The sequence below is a fragment of the Stegastes partitus genome, unplaced genomic scaffold (genome assembly GCF_000690725.1).
Source record: "Stegastes partitus isolate 25-593 unplaced genomic scaffold, Stegastes_partitus-1.0.2 Scaffold231, whole genome shotgun sequence".
In the NCBI taxonomy this organism is placed as follows: domain Eukaryota; kingdom Metazoa; phylum Chordata; class Actinopteri; family Pomacentridae; genus Stegastes; species Stegastes partitus.
Genome location: NW_007577962.1, coordinates 3661 through 21887, shown reverse-complemented (window position 1 = coordinate 21887; position 18227 = coordinate 3661). Strand labels below are relative to the sequence as shown.

The following is an 18227-nucleotide window of genomic DNA, read 5'->3' as shown; positions in this document are numbered from 1 at the left end:
CTTTCATTTTGCTCAATTAGCCTGACACTGTGTTGATGTGAACTGATTTTATTTGTTGGTCTGGGGAGGGATTTTGTTTAGTTTCGTCCCAACCCAGCAGTAGACGAATCTGCAAACCTATTATTGTTCAATGATTTGTCCCACCAGTGGAAAGAGTTGTTAAGACATGTGTTCAGAGGTCTGGGATCTTCCCTGACTGACACAGTAACTCTGCCTTTAAAATCTTTTGGTTGTTTCTCGATTTTCATGATGTTAAATCCACATTAAGAAGCATCTTGACTAATTTACCCAATTAGATAAAAACTTTCACATCCAGTCGTATAGAAGCTGTTATCACTGAACAGTCTATATCCATATTATAATGTGTAGGTGCTCCGTATCCATTCAACATTACTGAGTCACTGGCTATACTCTGTAAAACATCATAGAGTTCATTTTATTTATTGATTTTTAAGTTTAGTGAACTTTTAAATGCAAAACAACACACAGTCTGAACCAACATAAGTTCAATTAAATCACATTTTAAACCAGCAGAAGCACTCATTAACCAGCTTAAACCTGTATAGATGTCACAGACGAACAATGACAAGTGACACAGTATCACCATACCTGGTCCAATTAGGCTTCTGTTTTTTCCGTACAGTGTCGAGATCGATCGTTGTTGTTTTGTTTTGGGGTTTTTCCAAACTTATACTGGTACAATAGTAGTAGATAGTCTTAAAACTATAACTCCTACTATAGCTGATGTACATCAGCAGCAAAAATGACAACTATGGTGTCAAAACTCCAATTGAAATGCTTTTATTTATGTATGTTTTAGGTATGTTTGAGTAAAGGAGAACTTTTCAGCATTCGTCCTGTGTGACGTCCAGCCAATCAGAATGCTTGGGATCACAGAGCGGTGATTTCGGATACAGAGAGGCGGCAGCATCTGAGCCAAACTACCATGAAACGTCTCTCTTTTTTTTTTAAATAACTGACAATTAGGGGGGAAAATCTGCATTAAAATCGTACTGCCTTAACCCGAATATCACATTAGGTACAAGATTAAGGGTTTGCAGATTTCAAAATACATGTATGCTGTAAGTGGGGCTTTATTTGTGTAGATGTATTTGTGTAATAAAACACCTCACGTCGCTTAAATGATTGAGGATATTTTTTATCAGCCCTGTTGCAGCAGGACTTTGACTCAGAGCTCCTCTACTGTCTTTTCTATGACTGACACCTGCATGGAGGAACTACAGACACCTCTGTGGGGTTTGGACCTCCTGGAAACTTATGTGATTTGTCCCATTTACTTTTTAGCGCTTCCTCCTCGTCCTCCATCTCTGTGCTGCCGTGTTTGATCACTGCAGGAGCAAACTTGACTTTGCCGACTTAGACAAACAGACTCAACCCCTCGGAGCTCAATGCGCTGTTAGCCTTGACAGGGAATAGCCGCGTGTGTTTATTGTGTTGGTGTAAGTCTGTGTGGCTGGACAGCCCGCGGTACTGGTGTGAGATAAGGGTATTAATGAAGCATGACACAACCCCGGGGTTCAGCCCGATTGCTGATATTTTCTTCCCCGTGTGCACTATAGCCGTGTTCCCATATCAGTGCTGAGGGGCAGATAATGATGTTCTCCACTTTCTGCTCTCTGCTCAAGTGAGCTCCGGGAGCACATGATGTAAAAAAGCACTTTTAGAGGCTGTTTGTTGCAAGCTATAATCATGTCTTACATTCATGTTGTGAGTTGTTGGGGTTAAAGTGTTACAAATGGCACTTTTTGGTGTTTTCATGGACTGTTTGTCAAAGGAAAATGCTTTAAATTCAAGGTTTTTTGCGCATTATAGATGAATCAGGTCATTCAGACAAACTATGAAGCAAGTTTTCTTTTCTTTTTCCAAAGTATTTGTCAGGTAAAGTTCAGCTGCTCCTCGAGACACACTTCACACCTTCTTCTGGCTCATTAGACTGGAGAGAGGCGGCAGGAAAAAAAAAACCATGCTGGGAGTGATTTGGGTTCTTAATTGATCAGCTGTGAATAACAAAATGTCCCATGCTTGAATCAGATTAGGTGAAAGTAAACAGTGGTGTCTCTTTCAGCCAGCATTAAGTTTTTAGCTGTTTGTTCCGTAATCCTCGGTTAAGCTCGCACGCTGCTGTAAATAAAGACTGCTGTGTTTTCAAGCTTCCCACCGCCGAGAGTTTTCTGTCGGGTCACCTAAAAGAACAATATGAGCACTTTTTTTTAAAAACATCCACATGCACATGGAGTAAATCATCGGCCGCTGCTTGAATTTTATTTCCTTCTTATTATAAGAGTGGTTGAAAGTGAAAGAAAAGAGGGATTAATGGTGCTTTTCAAGTAGACTGACCTACATTCACACTGCCACTCAAACGCCACACAGGCCCCCCTGAAAATAAGCCTTCAAGTCTTCATGCTCTCTATCACGTCAGCGCTCCTCTCCTTTCCGAAATAGAGATTTTGAAGAATTCGCCTAAGAAGTGTATCCGACCAGAAAGAAGAGGCGAGCGCCCCGGCTTTCAGCTCCCCTTGTGTATAGAGTGAAGTTCCCAGGGTTTCCTCTAGCAGCCTCTGAAAGGCTGCGTTCGCCTGGCAGAGTTTCCACTCGGTTCACCTCAGCGCGTCTCCCCGAGGAGCTGAAACACTGGCTCTTTAATGATGTCCTTCTCCTCTTTATTAAAGGATTACGTGGTGATTGAATGGCTGTATCAAAGACTAATGTTACCTTGACTTAATGTCTCGCAAAGCCCTTCCTGTGTGATGATGATTAGAAGAGGGGGGATGTGTCGCTGGTTTTTGAAGGCCTTAAATTTCTGACTAGAGAGTTTTTTTCTCAAAGTTAAAGCAGCATGCTGTGGGTTCTAGTGGAAGAAAACCAAAAACACAAGAGAAGAAGTGTAACAAACTGACTACACATTATGTTTGTCTGCATTAATATAACTATCCTACAGTAGGAGCTGACCATTACTTACTTTTCAAGGCCAGGGAGTCTTATTATGTTCAATTTGTGTGGTCTCAGCTTCTGTTTAATGAAAGCCATCTTCACAATAGCGCATGCACTGTGTGTTTTTATTAGAAAAGTGGTCCTGGATGTTATCAGAGTGTCTGCGTATCAGATTTAGAGTCGGATTTATCAGCTGAAACACAGTATTTGAAAAACAAGCACGCCTCGGCTGTATTCTGCGCTATAATAACACCGGTGTTTATCTACTTCCATAGCTCCTGTTGTACATTGATTATCAGATGATGGACATGATGCCTTTTGTCACGGGATGTGTCAGCTTTTAGCCTCGGTGTTTTCGCACGATGCTGTGAATTATCACTTCGGACCGTGGGAGGAAGCCGGAGGAAGCCGACCAACAGATTCAAACACAAGCTTCTAGTTGTGTAGGAGTCGAGTTTTTAAATAAGGAGACCAATAATAGAAATGCTTTATTGATCCCCCAAGGAAATTCTGTAGAAACTAACATTGTCAGAAGTAGGATATACCTTTGTGGCATAAGTGAAAATCTTTGTATTAAAATTCAAACAAGACAAGGCTTTGAAGAGCATTTTTTGATGTTTATCCATCAGTGTTGTTAACGGAGTGGTCCATCCAAGCCGAAGTAAAAATGTAATTTATTGTTTTTATTAGGAGCAATCCTTCCTGTATACCACTGTGCCACCTTTCACGTACCAATAAAATTTATCCTAAACTACTATAGGCCTATAAACTACATAGAATCTGAAGTTGTCCGAACCGGTAAAGATTTGAGCCCACCTGCATTAAACCTGCCATATGTTTCCCACTAAGTGAGCCATTAGTCCACTGTAGGGTCGCCGTGGATCTCGTTTGCATATAAACATTTTTGCAAATTTGCCAAAGGTTAACTCAAACTGTCTTCCAGAATCTATGAATCCACAACGAGCATGAACAGTTTCCCACTGACTTGCGACCATTAGGTTACTGGAAGTTTAGCATTCCCAACAGGTGAACATGTTTTCCAGTTGTGGTCTCATTATTGCCGGAATCTTGTCGGACCTTTCATGGCAAACACTGGCCAACTTGGAGCAACATTCATTCATTCATTTATTTTTATTGTTTAAAAATGTAATTACTTCGTTGCATGTCAACCACAAGTTTGCGGCAAACATTTTTTATTTTTTTTAGAAAAGCTACAAAAAAAGATGCTAACCTTAGCTCGGACAGCTTACTAGCTGCAGTGGATAAGATCAAGGCTGTTGGTTATGATCCTTCCTTTGTCTTGAAATCCAAAAACCTTTTTTTTTTTTTTTTTAAATGTGCTATGACTTTTTAGTGTTAAACCTGCCACTGTTGTCTTTGTAGAGGGTTCATGTGGCAAATGCACTGTAAAAATGTCAAATTTCAGGCTAGTTTAAGGCCAAAATAAGAATATTTGGCTGCCAGTGCAGTGTTACATTTTTACTCGATAAGATTTGTTAAAATACGTGAGGCTTATCTTAAGTGTGGCTGTTATTATTACATATGAATTTTAAGCAATTTAGCTAAGCCTAGTGAATGAAGCCTATAAGCAGACATGTTGCTGGTATCTAGCTATTAAATGATGACTCAAAAAAGGGCAAAGTTGCTTTTCAAGATGAGACAAGTGACATTTTTTCGAATTAGGCTTAAAAATCTGCCTTCCAAAGCACTAAATAATCAATTTATGCAAAAAAAAAGAAAAAACAACCAAACCACTTAGATTTAGCATCTCAATATAATGTTATTATATTTGGTTGTATCTGCAGTTTTTGCAGCGGGTGAACAGCGAGCTCGTCAGGCAAAACAACAGTAACTAAACGAGGCAGAGCTTAGCGAGCAGTCAATTCCATTTTATTTACCGTTTTCATTACGATTATTTTCTCCGTTACTTTGTCATCATCGGGGGTTCTTATAAGTAATCAAGCTCGGTTTCAATGAGGGGATTCAATGAGGAATAAAATGAAAACGCGAGGCAGCCTCACCACCACCACCTCAACACAAAGATAAGCATTCTTGGCAGCAGGCTAGAATTCACTGACACACGCATACACTCCCGCATCTGCATCTCAATCCGGCTTGATTTGCGCTCCAGAGATGATACCGCACCGGGTCTCGCAGCACAGCTCACCCCTGCTGCCCCTAATTATTACCTAGCGGGCTGAAGGCTGACATGGCTATCACATGAAGCAATGAGGAAAACTGGAATTCTAAATTGCTCTGAAACAGGCCGAATCCTATGCAGGGATACAGGTCCCCAGATTCCACTGTTGCTTCAGAGGTCAGATGTGGTGTTTTAATTAAAGAAAATAGGCAGTGAATAACATAGCCACAGCTGTGTAAATTCCTCACCAGACACCTCCACAGCGGACGTTTGATTTAGACCTAATTAGTATTCCTTTAAGGAGGGCCTCGCTGCCCTCTTGTCATTAAAATGGATTTAACGGAGACCCCTTTTGGAGGATGCGCCGGAGGTTGACAAGTAATTTCTTGCGCGTCAGTCATCATTGTGTCAACAAGAATAACACCTCAAGTGTTCTGTATTTGCAAAAGGCAAACCTCGGCCTTCTGTCCAGGAGGTATTCGGAGCACCAAACCTGTTAACGTCCGGGTTTCTTTTGTAAATTGAGTCGTCTGTTCTTCATAAGCAGCCGAACCGGGGCTGAGTTAAGGTTTTTTACACGGGGAGCTCAGCGGCGGCGAGGCATTGTGCATTGTGTCAGGGGAGTGTTGTGTGTTTTTTCCCAGTGTGCCGCAAAGGGCCGCTCCGTGTCAGAGGTGAGCGACGTGAATGGAGGCCGTGGGACCCCCTCCACAGCTGGGAGGAGACTCCCCCCATTCAGAGCACTGAGGCAGAATGCTGCGGGGCTCAACAAGAAGGGGGCTAAAGGCTTTGTCTCTGGTTCACTGCCTTCTAGTAGCCCCGGGATTCCTGGCAACCAGGTTTGACTGTCGGGAGCCTACACGCAGAGAGAAGAAAGCACAAAGGCGCTTGTATTCCTCAGCAACATCACGGCTCACTATGGGAAACAAAGATGACTGTGGATGTGAGATCCTGTGACTCTTATTTTAAATGCCAGAAATTTAGATGTTGAGCAAAGGAGTTGTGGTCCTAAATCTGTAGCTTGGTTGTTTTTTTTTTCTCCTTACATTAGTATTCTGGGATATGATAACTGGCTTTTCTCAGTGTCAAATTATTCCGAGCAAACTGCACATAGATGAGCTTTTAATTTTTTTTTTTTGCCAAGTTCTGATGTCGAAAAAGTAGAAGTTTAAGTCCAGCGAGATGATCCAATTATCCTGCAGACCCAGGATTAGCATTAATCTGCTCTGGTTATTAGCGGGCACATAGCCTCTTCTGACTTTCCTCCATTAAGTTTCCTCCCTATTCGTCCTTCCGCTAAAGCACACGCAAGCTCGCCGCCTTTGGTTTCTACATTTATACAGGAAATGTGCTCAGTTTTCACATTGCGCGGGTCAAAGTCAGGTTTTGTGTATATATACTGCCATCATTCCCTGGAGGTATTTTAATATTGCTGCTACTTCTGATGTGCAGGACCACAGTTAAGTCTGCAAACTACGCCATGAATTCGAATGAGACAGCCATAGCCGGAGGCAGGGCGCAGCAACCAGCCACGTGTTTATCAGAAAATTAATCCGCAAAAACGGACTTGCATGTGTGTTAGATGTCAGGGGAGGAGTGAGAAGGGATGGTAAAGATTCATGACACGCCTAATGACCTGCAACAAACTACATGCTCCTGCTGGAAAGTAGCTCCATTCTACGAAAGGATGCGGGCATGAGTGTGTGTGTGGGTGGGTGTGTGCGTCTAGCAGTGGAGAGGCAGGAGGAGGAAGCCTGTGAAATGAGAAGAGCCCCAGGCTGAGATCCTATCAAAGCTCTCAACACATCCAGGAATCACAAACCAACAAATTCCGTATGATGTGGAGATCGAAAGCGGAACAGCAGCTCTGTGTAAACCCAGATAAAGCTGAGGGCCACTGTGGGTGACCCAGGATGCAGTATGCGTGCTGTTAATAAAGTTCAGAAGGTTGCTGCTTGTTTTTTGGTCCTTTGCTTCCTCTCTGTAGTTTTTTCCCACCACAAGAGTTTCTTTGATGAACTTCTGGTGACTTGACGGTATTCAGGCTGGAGTGAAAAAAAATCTGAATTTTAACTCTGCCTTGACATTTCGAACAGCGTAGATCTCGTGTGCAGAACTTAAGTCGTCTTTATTTAATTTTAAGTCTCGCTGGATCCGGTGACACGGTCCTCTGAGAACAGGGACTCGAGATGGTCTGAGCTCATCCTTCATCAGCACACAGAGGCTTTAAGTGGCTCAACCACACTTAATTAGCCTCTTCTCCGCGACATGCCGCGGCCTTTTGCTCGAATTAATCTTCTCAGGTTAACACTCGGCACCCGCTCCACTGTCTCTGACGGGAGGTCGTATTCATCCTCTGCTGAGAAATTACTTAGCTAAATGAGGGCTCCTCCATGCAGCCACAGCTAACGACCTTGATTAATTAAAGAGAGACTCTTCCTAATTAAGGTCTTATTCTACTTGGTCCAACTATGACCCTGTAAAACAAGCCGAGGCAGTAATGAGTCATTTCTCAAGCAGAACATCACTCCTGAATTTGTGTTGGCTCAGTGCTTCGTATGAGGGCGTAATCATCAGAGATAATGATTGCATCAGTTTGGCATAATGAATATCCTCTTCACAGGAAGGAGATTTAAACACCAAGTAGAAGGGGAAAAAAAATCTTTCATCATCTGCATCGTTGACAGGATTTTCTTCAAAAGACAGAGGATGCTGATGGGTTTTGTATCTGCTTCTTCTTCTTCCAGGTCAATGGCAAGGACCTCTCCAAGGCCACCCACGACCAGGCGGTGGAGGCGTTCCGCACCGCCAAGGAGCCCATCATGGTCCAGGTTCTGCGCCGGGCCCCTTACCCCAAGCTGGTCGGCCCCGCCGCCGACACCCAGCTCTCGGACATCAGCACCCAGACCGACATCACCCTCCAGCACATCATGGCCCTTACCAAGCTGCCTCCCTCCTCGCCCCCCATGACGGAGCTGGATGACTACCTGCTTCCAGAGGAGTAAGTACCAACTGGGTTCATGAAGAACTAGATGGCTGCTAGATTCAGATACATGTATGTGTTCGTATCTGTTGTACCTCCTCCAGTAGGTGGCACAGGAGATGAATCAGTAGCCTCACAGTCTTTAATGTCCCAAAGGGAAATTATTATTATGAAGTGATAAATCCTCCCTTCATCATGGGGACAAGTGTTTCTGTTATTTAGCCTCGCTTTAAAATATTACAACTGCCAAACTGCTACACAAACTACAGCCCACAAAATGGCCATAAAGTTGAAGCAACGCCTCTCTAAAACAGTTTCAACAGAAGCTGAACACTATAACCTTCAAGCACGCAGGATTTATTGCAGAGCTGTTTTATTCAACTGCATTAACTTTAGCTGGGAGTACCTAAAAATACACTGCATCTACCCACATATTGTTATGCAGAGAATATAGTCAAAACTGCTTCCAAAGCATCTTCAACTGTCAGGCATCTATCACGACACCATTTAGTTACGGACCGATCACTACCCCTCACATTCAAAAACTGAACCTGGCTCAACTTTTTCCGCAATGCAATTTCTTTGCAATGTTTACCGTGCACTTGTCACAAAGACAGATAGAACTGGCGTCGCTCTAATAACTTTCCAGTCTGTTTTGCAAAGCACTGAGCAGTCTTTTGGTGTCTCATAAGCCTTCAAACAAAACCAGATTTCCTGGAACATGTTTGGTCGTCTTAAAGGTTTCTGAAGCAACGTGTCCCCACCAGCGCGGACCCCTTTCATTGTCTTCCCCCCTGAACAAAGCTGAACCAAATGCTTTTGAAATGGATTTGGAGCCCCAAAAATCCAGCCTCATCTGGCAGCAGCTGAGTATGCTGACACTAAGCTGCAAATGGCCTGGCTTTACTGGCAACCTGCTTGGTGGAAAATTATTTTTTACAACAAAGTTTTACATGCTACTAGGGTTAAAAAAAAAAGAAAAAAAAATCAAACAGGGGCTGAAACTTTTTAATTGCAGTATCGCTATGGTAACAAAAAGGATGATTAATTCCAGAAAGTCCACTTTTTAAAAAGAGAAGACGCCTGAAATCTTTAGTGTCACAACTTAGAAATGTTAAAAAGGTCACGTCAGTCCCAGACACGATCCGACCTTTCACCTGAATAGTTAATTAACAGAGCCGAGGCTTATCTTGTTCGCCAGACTGTACCGCTGTGATCACACCGGTTGAGTGTGAAGTTTGATGGGGAAAGTGTCCCTGTCACTTGTGGGAGATGACGGCTCCTCCAGGGCACACAGCCACATTAAAATGATGGGTCCGCTCATCCGTATTTGCATATTCCCAAATTGCATCTCTTGTTTTTGCATGTGTGTGTGTTTTAGACCCTGGAGCTTGCAGAGTCTGGCTACATTTTACACTCCATGGCAGCAGCAGTTGCCCTTTAATGAATAAGAGTGATTTCTTTAATTGATTTCCGAGTCAAATTAATAACACAGCATGTTAATTCGCGATTAGCCTCCGAGTGTAGCTTCGATATATCTGATTCAAGAGTGATTTCTTCATTGAGTACATCCGCTCTGCTTCTCGTTTTATTTCCAAACTCTGGGGGAAATTAAATCCAGATTGATGAATGTGTTAGTACATTTTGTCTCCATTTTTTGTTTTTTTTTTAATGTGTGTGTGTTCAATTTGCATTCCACTCATTTCCAATTTATCTTACCCTCTTCTTCTTCTCTCAGGCATGCTCCGGGACATGCGTACTTCGACCCCAACGACTTCCTTGAGGGCATACAGCAGGACATCGAGCGCGAGGAGCTGGAGTATGAGGTAAAACATCCTCTCCGGTTTTACTTACCTGCTGTCTTCTCAATGAAGATATACCTTCAGACAGAAGTGCGTCATTGCTCCATAAGCAAACCAGCGGTCGCCTCAGTGTCTCCAGCCCAATGGCCTTTCTTAGTGGCCGCAAGTCCTGATGCATCATGGTTATTGATGGAGCGCTCGCCCCGCATACAGACACCGAGATGTAAGCCAGACAGGAATCGAGTTGCTGGTTTGTTCCAGCAGATGCACAACGGTGACATCATTACTTATTAGTGACAGGGCCTAATAAGTCTTCCTCTGCTCCTACGCAGTGGAGATGAGGCCCGGTGGATAATTAGATGGCACAGATAATAGGGCTGCAGTGATGAATCTGATGATGCTAACAATGGCTGGATGAGGCCACGATCAAACCTCTGTCATGCACCTTCGATGACCTTCACCCCCCCTGTCCCATTAAACCTCACCCACCTACTGTCTGATATTAATAATATTCATGGAGGAACTATGAGGATGTGCAGCAGACAAACACTGACTGACCCCGGTGTCCTTGAGGAGTGACTCTCCATCTTCGAAAGAAATGGCTGACAAATGATCTCTGTTCAGGTCCCGATCAGTTTTGTTTTAAATAAATTAGAGCTAATAAGACGACTGGTAGCGAACTTGAGCAAGTTGGTTATATTGAAAATCTCTTAGACTCTCTGCGCTAGTGTCTTTTTTCCCAGTGAAGAAAGCGTTGGGCGCCAAACAGAGCCTCTTTTTAAGTGCATTGTGGCTTGTTCGTGTGGCTGCTCTGAACATTTCCCAGTGAAATTTTCATCATTGCGGCTCCTCTGCAGGCAACCAATAATATGGCCTCATCGCCCCGATAACCAAGAAAATGGAAGGGAAGCTTGCTCAGGCCGTGACTGTCTAACACAAGCTGTATGATATGTCACACAGAAGTCATGACAACCAGGGGCGAGGCCACTCTATCATGCAACAGCGGTTAGAGTGGTGATGTGCTGTCAAGATAACGTTGTCATAGAAACACATGCAGCACGGTTGATGATGCGCTCCCCAACATCCAGGCAACTTTTCTGCTGAAGGAAAAAATGCTATATGGACAGACACATTTAGCTTTCTTGTCTGATTCTGTTGAATATTTTGGTTTGAAGCAAGTTAAGAGGGTTAGGATTAGGGTTATTTTCTTGTTATAGCAATAAGGTTTCCAGGCATCCAGCAGAGACTTCAGCAGCCAGTTGCATTAACTGTAATTGTAACAAGTGTTGTAAAAGTAGAGATTTTTGCATGTCTACCAAAAATGATGTCCCCCATTGGTTTGTTGACCACTGTTTTGAAGCCTTGGGTTTGGAATTTGGCCATCGGCAACTTGCTCTTTTTAATTCGGAAGCCCCGCCCTAAAACATACACTGCTTTATTGTTCATTTTACCGGTAATGGGACCATGCTCTATTCAAAAAGTTCTGGAACTAGTAAATGAGACCCTACACTTAGTAGTAAAACACTTACTCTGGTGAAAAGAGAAAGAAAAACGTAATTTTCTCATAGAATTCTGTACAACTTATTTTTGCAAAAAGAGGTGTCGTCTCAAGAGAGAATGTAGGTTTAAGGCAGTTTTGCATTGGTATATCCACTGTTTTCAACCTGAACAGTGTGAACACTAAAAACTGAGTTATTTTTGGAAGTTTTGATACAGCATGTGATGCTACAATAAAACTACAACTGTTTCCCCACAACTGATTTACACATTAAGTCGTAATGTTAGCAAGCAACATAAACCAAAAGAAGTGATATAAAATAGGGACAAAGTAAAGCCAACACAGAAGTGCCTTAAACCTGCATTCTTTCTAAAAAAAAAAAATAGGGGGTGACTCCCTGGGTTGCAAGAAGAAGTCTGTCTACATAGAAGTCTGTGAGAAAACTACTGTACTTCTCACTTGATTTGCTTCCTCAGTAAACACTTTCCAAATAAGTTTATGGTCTTAATCACTAGTTTCAAGCCCATTTGAATACAGCATGAGGTTTATTTTGTAAATTGCGCTTTAATTGTACTATTAACTTTGGACAGAGCCAGACTAGCGGTTCACCCCCTGCTTATCCTGCTTTGCGCTGTGCTAACTAGCTGCTGACTGTGGCTTATAATTTACAGAACAGACATACAAATGGTATCAATCATTTCATCTAAGTTTTGGCAAAAGATTAGCATATTTTCCAGAATGTCTTGATTTAAGATAGTCTTTAATATTCAGCTGCGACCCAGTTTTTGGGTTGCTTTCCCCTCGCAGAGCCCGTCCTCTGCCCTTAAAGGCCAGCGCTGCTCATATCTTTATCTGTATCTATAAGATTACAGGTGTTGACAAGTGAAAAACGGCGCTCTGCCCGTCTGCAGTCCACGGCATCATCTCTCATTCTGTCAATGGGTCCCAACTAAAGCCAATGGGCTGCCTGCATCCATCTGAAAGATTCATTACCGTGATTGATGGATCACTGTTGCCCTGTGATCCTATTTCGTAGTCAATGCATTCTGTTTGTCCAGAAACACATACTGTATATACAAATACACAGCCGTTTTCCACTCAGATGTAGAAATATAAGTCACTTCAGGTATATGAGGTGTGAATTTGTCTCTTACCAGGAGGTGGATTTGTACCGAGCCAACATCCAAGACAAGCTCGGCCTGACGATCTGTTACAGGACTGACGATGAGGACGAGGCTGGAATCTACATCAGTGAGGTATGTGTTGCAGGGTGGTGTCCTCATCTACTTAAAGAGAGTAACAACTGCTTGGCCTGTCACCAGTGATGATGTTCCTTTTGACTCACAAATGGGACACTTTCTCACTCTAGATTGATCCAAACAGCATCGCTGCAAAGGACGGCAGAATTAGAGAAGGGGACAAAATTATACAGGTAAGATCTTCTTATATTTCTCTTCAGTTCTGATCTCTTGAAGTCATTTGATAACATATTAAATTACTATTATTACAAGTGAAGCATTGTAGCATTTGATTGCTTCAAGCTGTAGCTGTTGATTTGTGTAAATATACATGTATAATAGTTCTCCGTGCGTCCCTCCAGATCAATGGCATTGAGATCCAAAATCGAGAGGACGCCGTAGCCCTGCTGACCAGCGAGAGCAACCAGAATATCTCTCTGTTGGTGGCCAGACCAGAGATCCAGGTAATTAGGATGTCATTACGGGTGTGAACTCAGTAAAGGTTAATGACAACAAGACATTTCAACCTCATATGGTCACTTTTGGAACCAAACACGGTGTCCTTCAGGGTGAGCTCAGTTATCAAGCCAGTAAACAACAAGATTCAATAGCAGATGGTCCTTGTGTTTTTGTTTGGGTGGCGGGGAGGAGGTTGAGAAAAACTTTGCAGTTGAGTATTTGCATCTAATGAGGCGTCTCTTCTCTCCGCTGCGTCTCAGCTGGACGAGGGCTGGATGGATGATGACAGGAACGACTTCCTGGATGACCTCCACATGGATATGCTCGAGCAGCAGCACCATCAGGCCATGCAGTTCACTGCCAGCATGCTGCAGCAGGTACACAGACTCTCGCAGACACACAATCAATCACCACATATGTTCATCTATAGATTGTTTTGGCCGGGGCAGTTCCGCCGAGGGTGACAGCTGGTTAACCGTCTTCAGCAGATTTTTTCTCTTAACAGAAACTGACTTTCATAATGAGAAGGTCAAGCTCATTGACAAGGCCTTTGTGATAAGTCCAGTTTCAATTAAAAGCTTTTCTGAATAGCTGTGAATGAAGTAGATGTATTATTAATTGTTGATAATCTGCATCGTCAAACTGTTTCTTTGCTTCCAAATGTTTAATGTTTTGTAATAATCTCCATAATCCCTATTTAAAAAAAGACTGAACCCTAACTAAAGGCATCACATTAACATTTTGGTAGATATTGTTGTTTCATTCTGGATTTTTAATACAGATTGTTTACATAGTCAGTAACTGCATTCTGCACACATTCACAGAATTGCGAGGAATCCAACTGCTCCTATATTTATCATATAACAAATGAAAAGAAGCACAAAGTAGTAAAGTTGACTGTAATATTTTAGTGCCTTTTCCTTTACCTTGGAGTCACTCTGCTGTCTTTTCTTGCAGAAGAAGCATGAGGAGGACGGCGGCACCACCGACACCGCCACGCTGCTCTCCAACCACCACGAGAAGGACAGCGGTGTCGGTCGCACGGACGAGAGCACGCGAAACGACGAGAGCTCGGAGCAGGAGAACCTCGGCGACGACCAGACCACGGCCTCCAACACGCTGGGCAGCTGCAGGAAGCTGACCTACAGCCAGGACACCCTCGGCAGCACCGACCTGCCCTTCAGCAGCGAGTCATTCATCTCCGCCGACTACGCCGACACCGACTTTCTGGGCATCCCGGCCGACGAGTGCGAGCGCTTCAGAGAACTCCTGGAGCTGAAGTGTCAGATGAGGAGCAGCGGCGCCCAGGGTCTGTGCTGCCAGGTTGGCGGGGCGGGAGGTCAGGACCAGGAGGGTGTGGACAAGGAGCTGGAGCTGCTCAACGAGGAGCTGCGCACCATCGAGCTGGAGTGCCTGAACATCGTCCGCGCCCACAAGATGCAGCAGCTGAGGGAGCAGTGCCGCGAGTCCTGGATGCTCCACAACAGCGGGTTCCGCAACTACAATACTAGCATAGACGCTCGGCGCCACGAGCTGTCAGACATCACAGAGCTGCCAGAGAAATCTGACAAGGACAGCTCCAGTGCGTACAACACTGGTGAGAGCTGCCGCAGCACCCCTCTGACTCTGGAACTGTCTCCAGATAACTCACTCCGCCGAGGAGCAGAGAACCAGGGTCCAGCTGGAACATCCGGATCCACCAGCTCCAACGGCAGGATGCTCAAGCCCCTTCTGTCCCCTGTACAGGAAGCCTGTGGCCCCAGCCGGAGCAGAGGTTCCTCCAAGGACCCAGATGGAGCACTGCAGGCGGAGAGCAAGGAGAGGAAGCTGGGAGAGTCCAGTAAGAATGGCCGTGGCTTTTCCCATTCCCCTTACAAGCACGCTCACATCCCCGCTCACGCCCAGCACTACCAGAGCTACATGCAGCTGATCCAGCAGAAATCCGCTGTAGAGTACGCCCAGAGCCAAATGAGTCTGGTCAGCATGTGCCGGGACCCCATTAGCCCTAGCGATCTGGAGCCCAAGATGGAGTGGAAGGTGAAGATCCGCAGCGATGGCACGCGTTACATTACAAAGCGACCCGTTCGGGACAAGCTGCTGAGGGAGCGCGCCCTTCGAATTCACGAGGAGCGCAGCGGCATGACCACAGACGACGACGCCATAAGCGAGCTGAAGATGGGCCGCTACTGGAGCAAAGAAGAGAGGAAGCAGCACGCAGTTCGCGCCAAGGAGCAGAGGCAGCGCCGCGAGTTCATGAAGCAGAGCCGAGCCGATTGTCTGAAGGATCTGTCCGGCCCAGAAGACAAAAAGGAGCCCAACATCATCGAACTCAGCCACAAAAAGATGATGAAAAAGAGGAATAAGAAAATATTTGACAACTGGATGACCATCCAGGAACTGCTGACCCACGGTACCAAGTCACCAGACGGCACAAGAGTTTACAACTCACTCCTGTCTGTGACCACAGTTTAAGTCCTGCTCTGAGTTCAGGTGGCAGGTCGGTCAGAGGAGGACGAACTGAACTGTAATGGACTGTACATAGGACGCTACCAGAAGGGGTAGAGATTCCTGCCTCGTTCAATGTGGCAACATTGTGTAAATAGGAAATAAGGAAAGCCTTTTCTGGACGAACATTTAAATGGTGGTTGGACATGACGTGAATCGGACATGGCTACTGAAGGAGGATGATTTTGAAAACAATTTTCAATAACCTTTTCTACCCTTGTGCTTGCTCTTTTGGATATTTTTGTGGAAACAAAAACACAATATTTGACTTTTTTGGAAGGTTTTGAAAGTGTGTAAAGACCGTGTGCCATACATAAACAACCAGCATTTACACTATTTTACTTTATCTTGTTTGTACTATATATCTTATCAGTATTTTACTGTTACACATACTTAATGCTTTTATGGAAATAATGCTATTTTCCTGCAAGGTAGAACATGTACTCCTTTTCAAAAGGACTTTTTGTAAATTAAGAAAATACAATTTTTGTATCAAATTCCCTTTTTTTAGTTTGAATTTCTCTCAAAAGGTGCTGATTTCCCAAAGTTAAACACTACCAGCGATGTACCATCTGTTACATAATGTAGAGAACATCATAACATGATGCCATTGTGTATGTACGTATATCTAGAGAGAGTCGCTTCTCACTTTGTTGAAATTGAAATGTCTGTGTTTGTTCAAGCACACATTGTAGTCGCTTTTGTAGGGTTTCATGTATTGAGCAGAATAACAGCGTAACAAATCCTTAGTTAGCCACACAATTTGATGTCCTGTAAAATGAGAGAAATAATAAATTATTGTTTTATATATGATGAGCTTTGAAATGTTGTTGGAATTTGTCTTTTATAAAAAGATGCTGCTAAGAATATAATCACACGAGCTAAAGAATACAAAACATACAATTCAGTGGTTGGCATGATCTTCGCTTGTTGGGTAAATGAGACGTCAGCAAGGGTTTTAATGTTTTTGTTGCTTTCCTGCAATTACATAATTAATGTGACCGATAAAGGTGCAGCTTCTCCCTTCCCACTAGGTGCAAAAAGGAGGGCCATTAGAGATGCCAATCACAGGCTTTACACTTCACACAGTATTCCAAAAAAAAGATCTACTCAGGTAAAATAAGTGGAAGCACCTGTGTGGGTGAACCATGAGTATATAGGGCCGATAAAGCAAACTGTAAACTGCCTAATCTAATCAAAAGCTACCTGCTGTTGTTTCCAAAACCTAACGTCAGAGGGAGATTTCACAGTGATACACAGTAAGATTGTTCAAAGCCTAAAAGGCCACACAGCAGTAATGAGATCTGAGAGCCAAAACAATACATCAGATCTCTGCCATAAGACATCTTTGACTTAAAGGATGGGGAATCTTTGGATTTTTGGGGTTTTCCATGGAAAATTTTGTCTCAACCTTAATTTTTAAATCAGTTATTTATTCAAGTATATAATATTATTAATTATACTATATCAAAATGTCAAAATTATTCTTTTAAATGTACATAATTCAAAATCGCATAGGGGCTTAACCTCAGTGATTAATTTAGTCAGGCAAAATGTTTGTTTTTTATAATATTACCGGTCTACTCGGGTAAATTCACAAAACAAATAACACCGTAGGGTTTTAACTAGACAGGTAAATTATCAGCTCCCATTAGATTTCTCTACTTGAAACCACTTTGGCTCAACAGCTGTTGTTTTAAACGCGCTGTATAAATAACGATGACTTGGCTTGACTCAAATATGTTTCCTTCTGGCGCGCAGCTTGGTCAGGCTCACTATTTCAAAATAACATACTGCAGAGTATGGGTATTAAATGCCCTAGTTGCTCGCTTTTATTGAATGCATTTTTTAAATGTAGGATATGAAGTCTTGGAATCACAGAATCGTCTGTTTGTGTGTATCTGCCAGCTTGTAATGATGGTAGAAGTCTTGAGGCGAGGAGTCCTTTTGGCTGTTTCTGTGTTTCATGTCAGAACCCAAGTAGGGCAACAGCATGACGGGCTGGCATTGACATAAAACAATCCAGTCATTGGAGATCCCCGCTGTCCAGATCAGATGCTGCTGAAGGTTGACAACAAAGATTTACATGATGACAGGGTTTTTCCTCGCAGTGGTGGTTTCCCTCCTTCATCTCTTAACGCTCTTCCTCAGCCAAGGAACGGCTCCGTCAGCTCACAACTACGATCTGATATAATACGCTGTTGTTTCATGTTTGTCAGTAATGTTGGCAACAGGCTCCCTCACATGGCCGTATCCCCTCGCTGGGCTAATGGTTTATTTATCTGACTCCAGTCTCCAACCATCTGTTACAGGGACCTTGTACCCTCAGTCCCATATGATCCTTCAATTAGCAGCTCAGCGCCTCATTACTGAGGACAACGGCAGTGCAGACTCTGATACACTGTTGTCAGCTCACCTTTCGTCAAACGTATCTTTAGTTTCTAATGGTAAATGGACTGCACTTATATAGCACTTTTCTACCTTAGCGGCACTCAAAGCGCTTTACAGTGATTTCCTCATTCACCCATTCACACACACATTCATACACCAATGGTAACAGAGCTGCCATGCCATTGCCTGCCATTGGGAGCAACTTTGGGTTCAGTGTCTTGCCTAAGGACACTTCAGCTGTCGAGGGGCGGGAGATCGA

At 43.5% G+C, this 18227-nt stretch overlaps 1 protein-coding gene across 3 annotated transcripts in view; it reads left to right on the top strand.

Moving 5' to 3' along the window:
• The window catches only part of pdzrn3b (PDZ domain containing RING finger 3b), a 98353-nt gene extending 81951 nt beyond the window's left edge, over positions 1-16402 (top strand). For all 3 annotated transcript variants that reach the window (XM_008281351.1, XM_008281350.1, XM_008281352.1), the window contains 7 exons: positions 7840-8093; positions 9814-9901; positions 12533-12631; positions 12745-12807; positions 12976-13077; positions 13333-13449; positions 14030-16402. In XM_008281351.1, coding sequence (XP_008279573.1) covers positions 7840-8093; positions 9814-9901; positions 12533-12631; positions 12745-12807; positions 12976-13077; positions 13333-13449; positions 14030-15544 — 2238 coding nt within the window. In that variant the 3' untranslated portion in view covers positions 15545-16402. The remainder of the gene's footprint in view (positions 1-7839; positions 8094-9813; positions 9902-12532; positions 12632-12744; positions 12808-12975; positions 13078-13332; positions 13450-14029) is intronic.
• The last annotated feature ends 1825 nt before the right edge of the window (positions 16403-18227 follow it).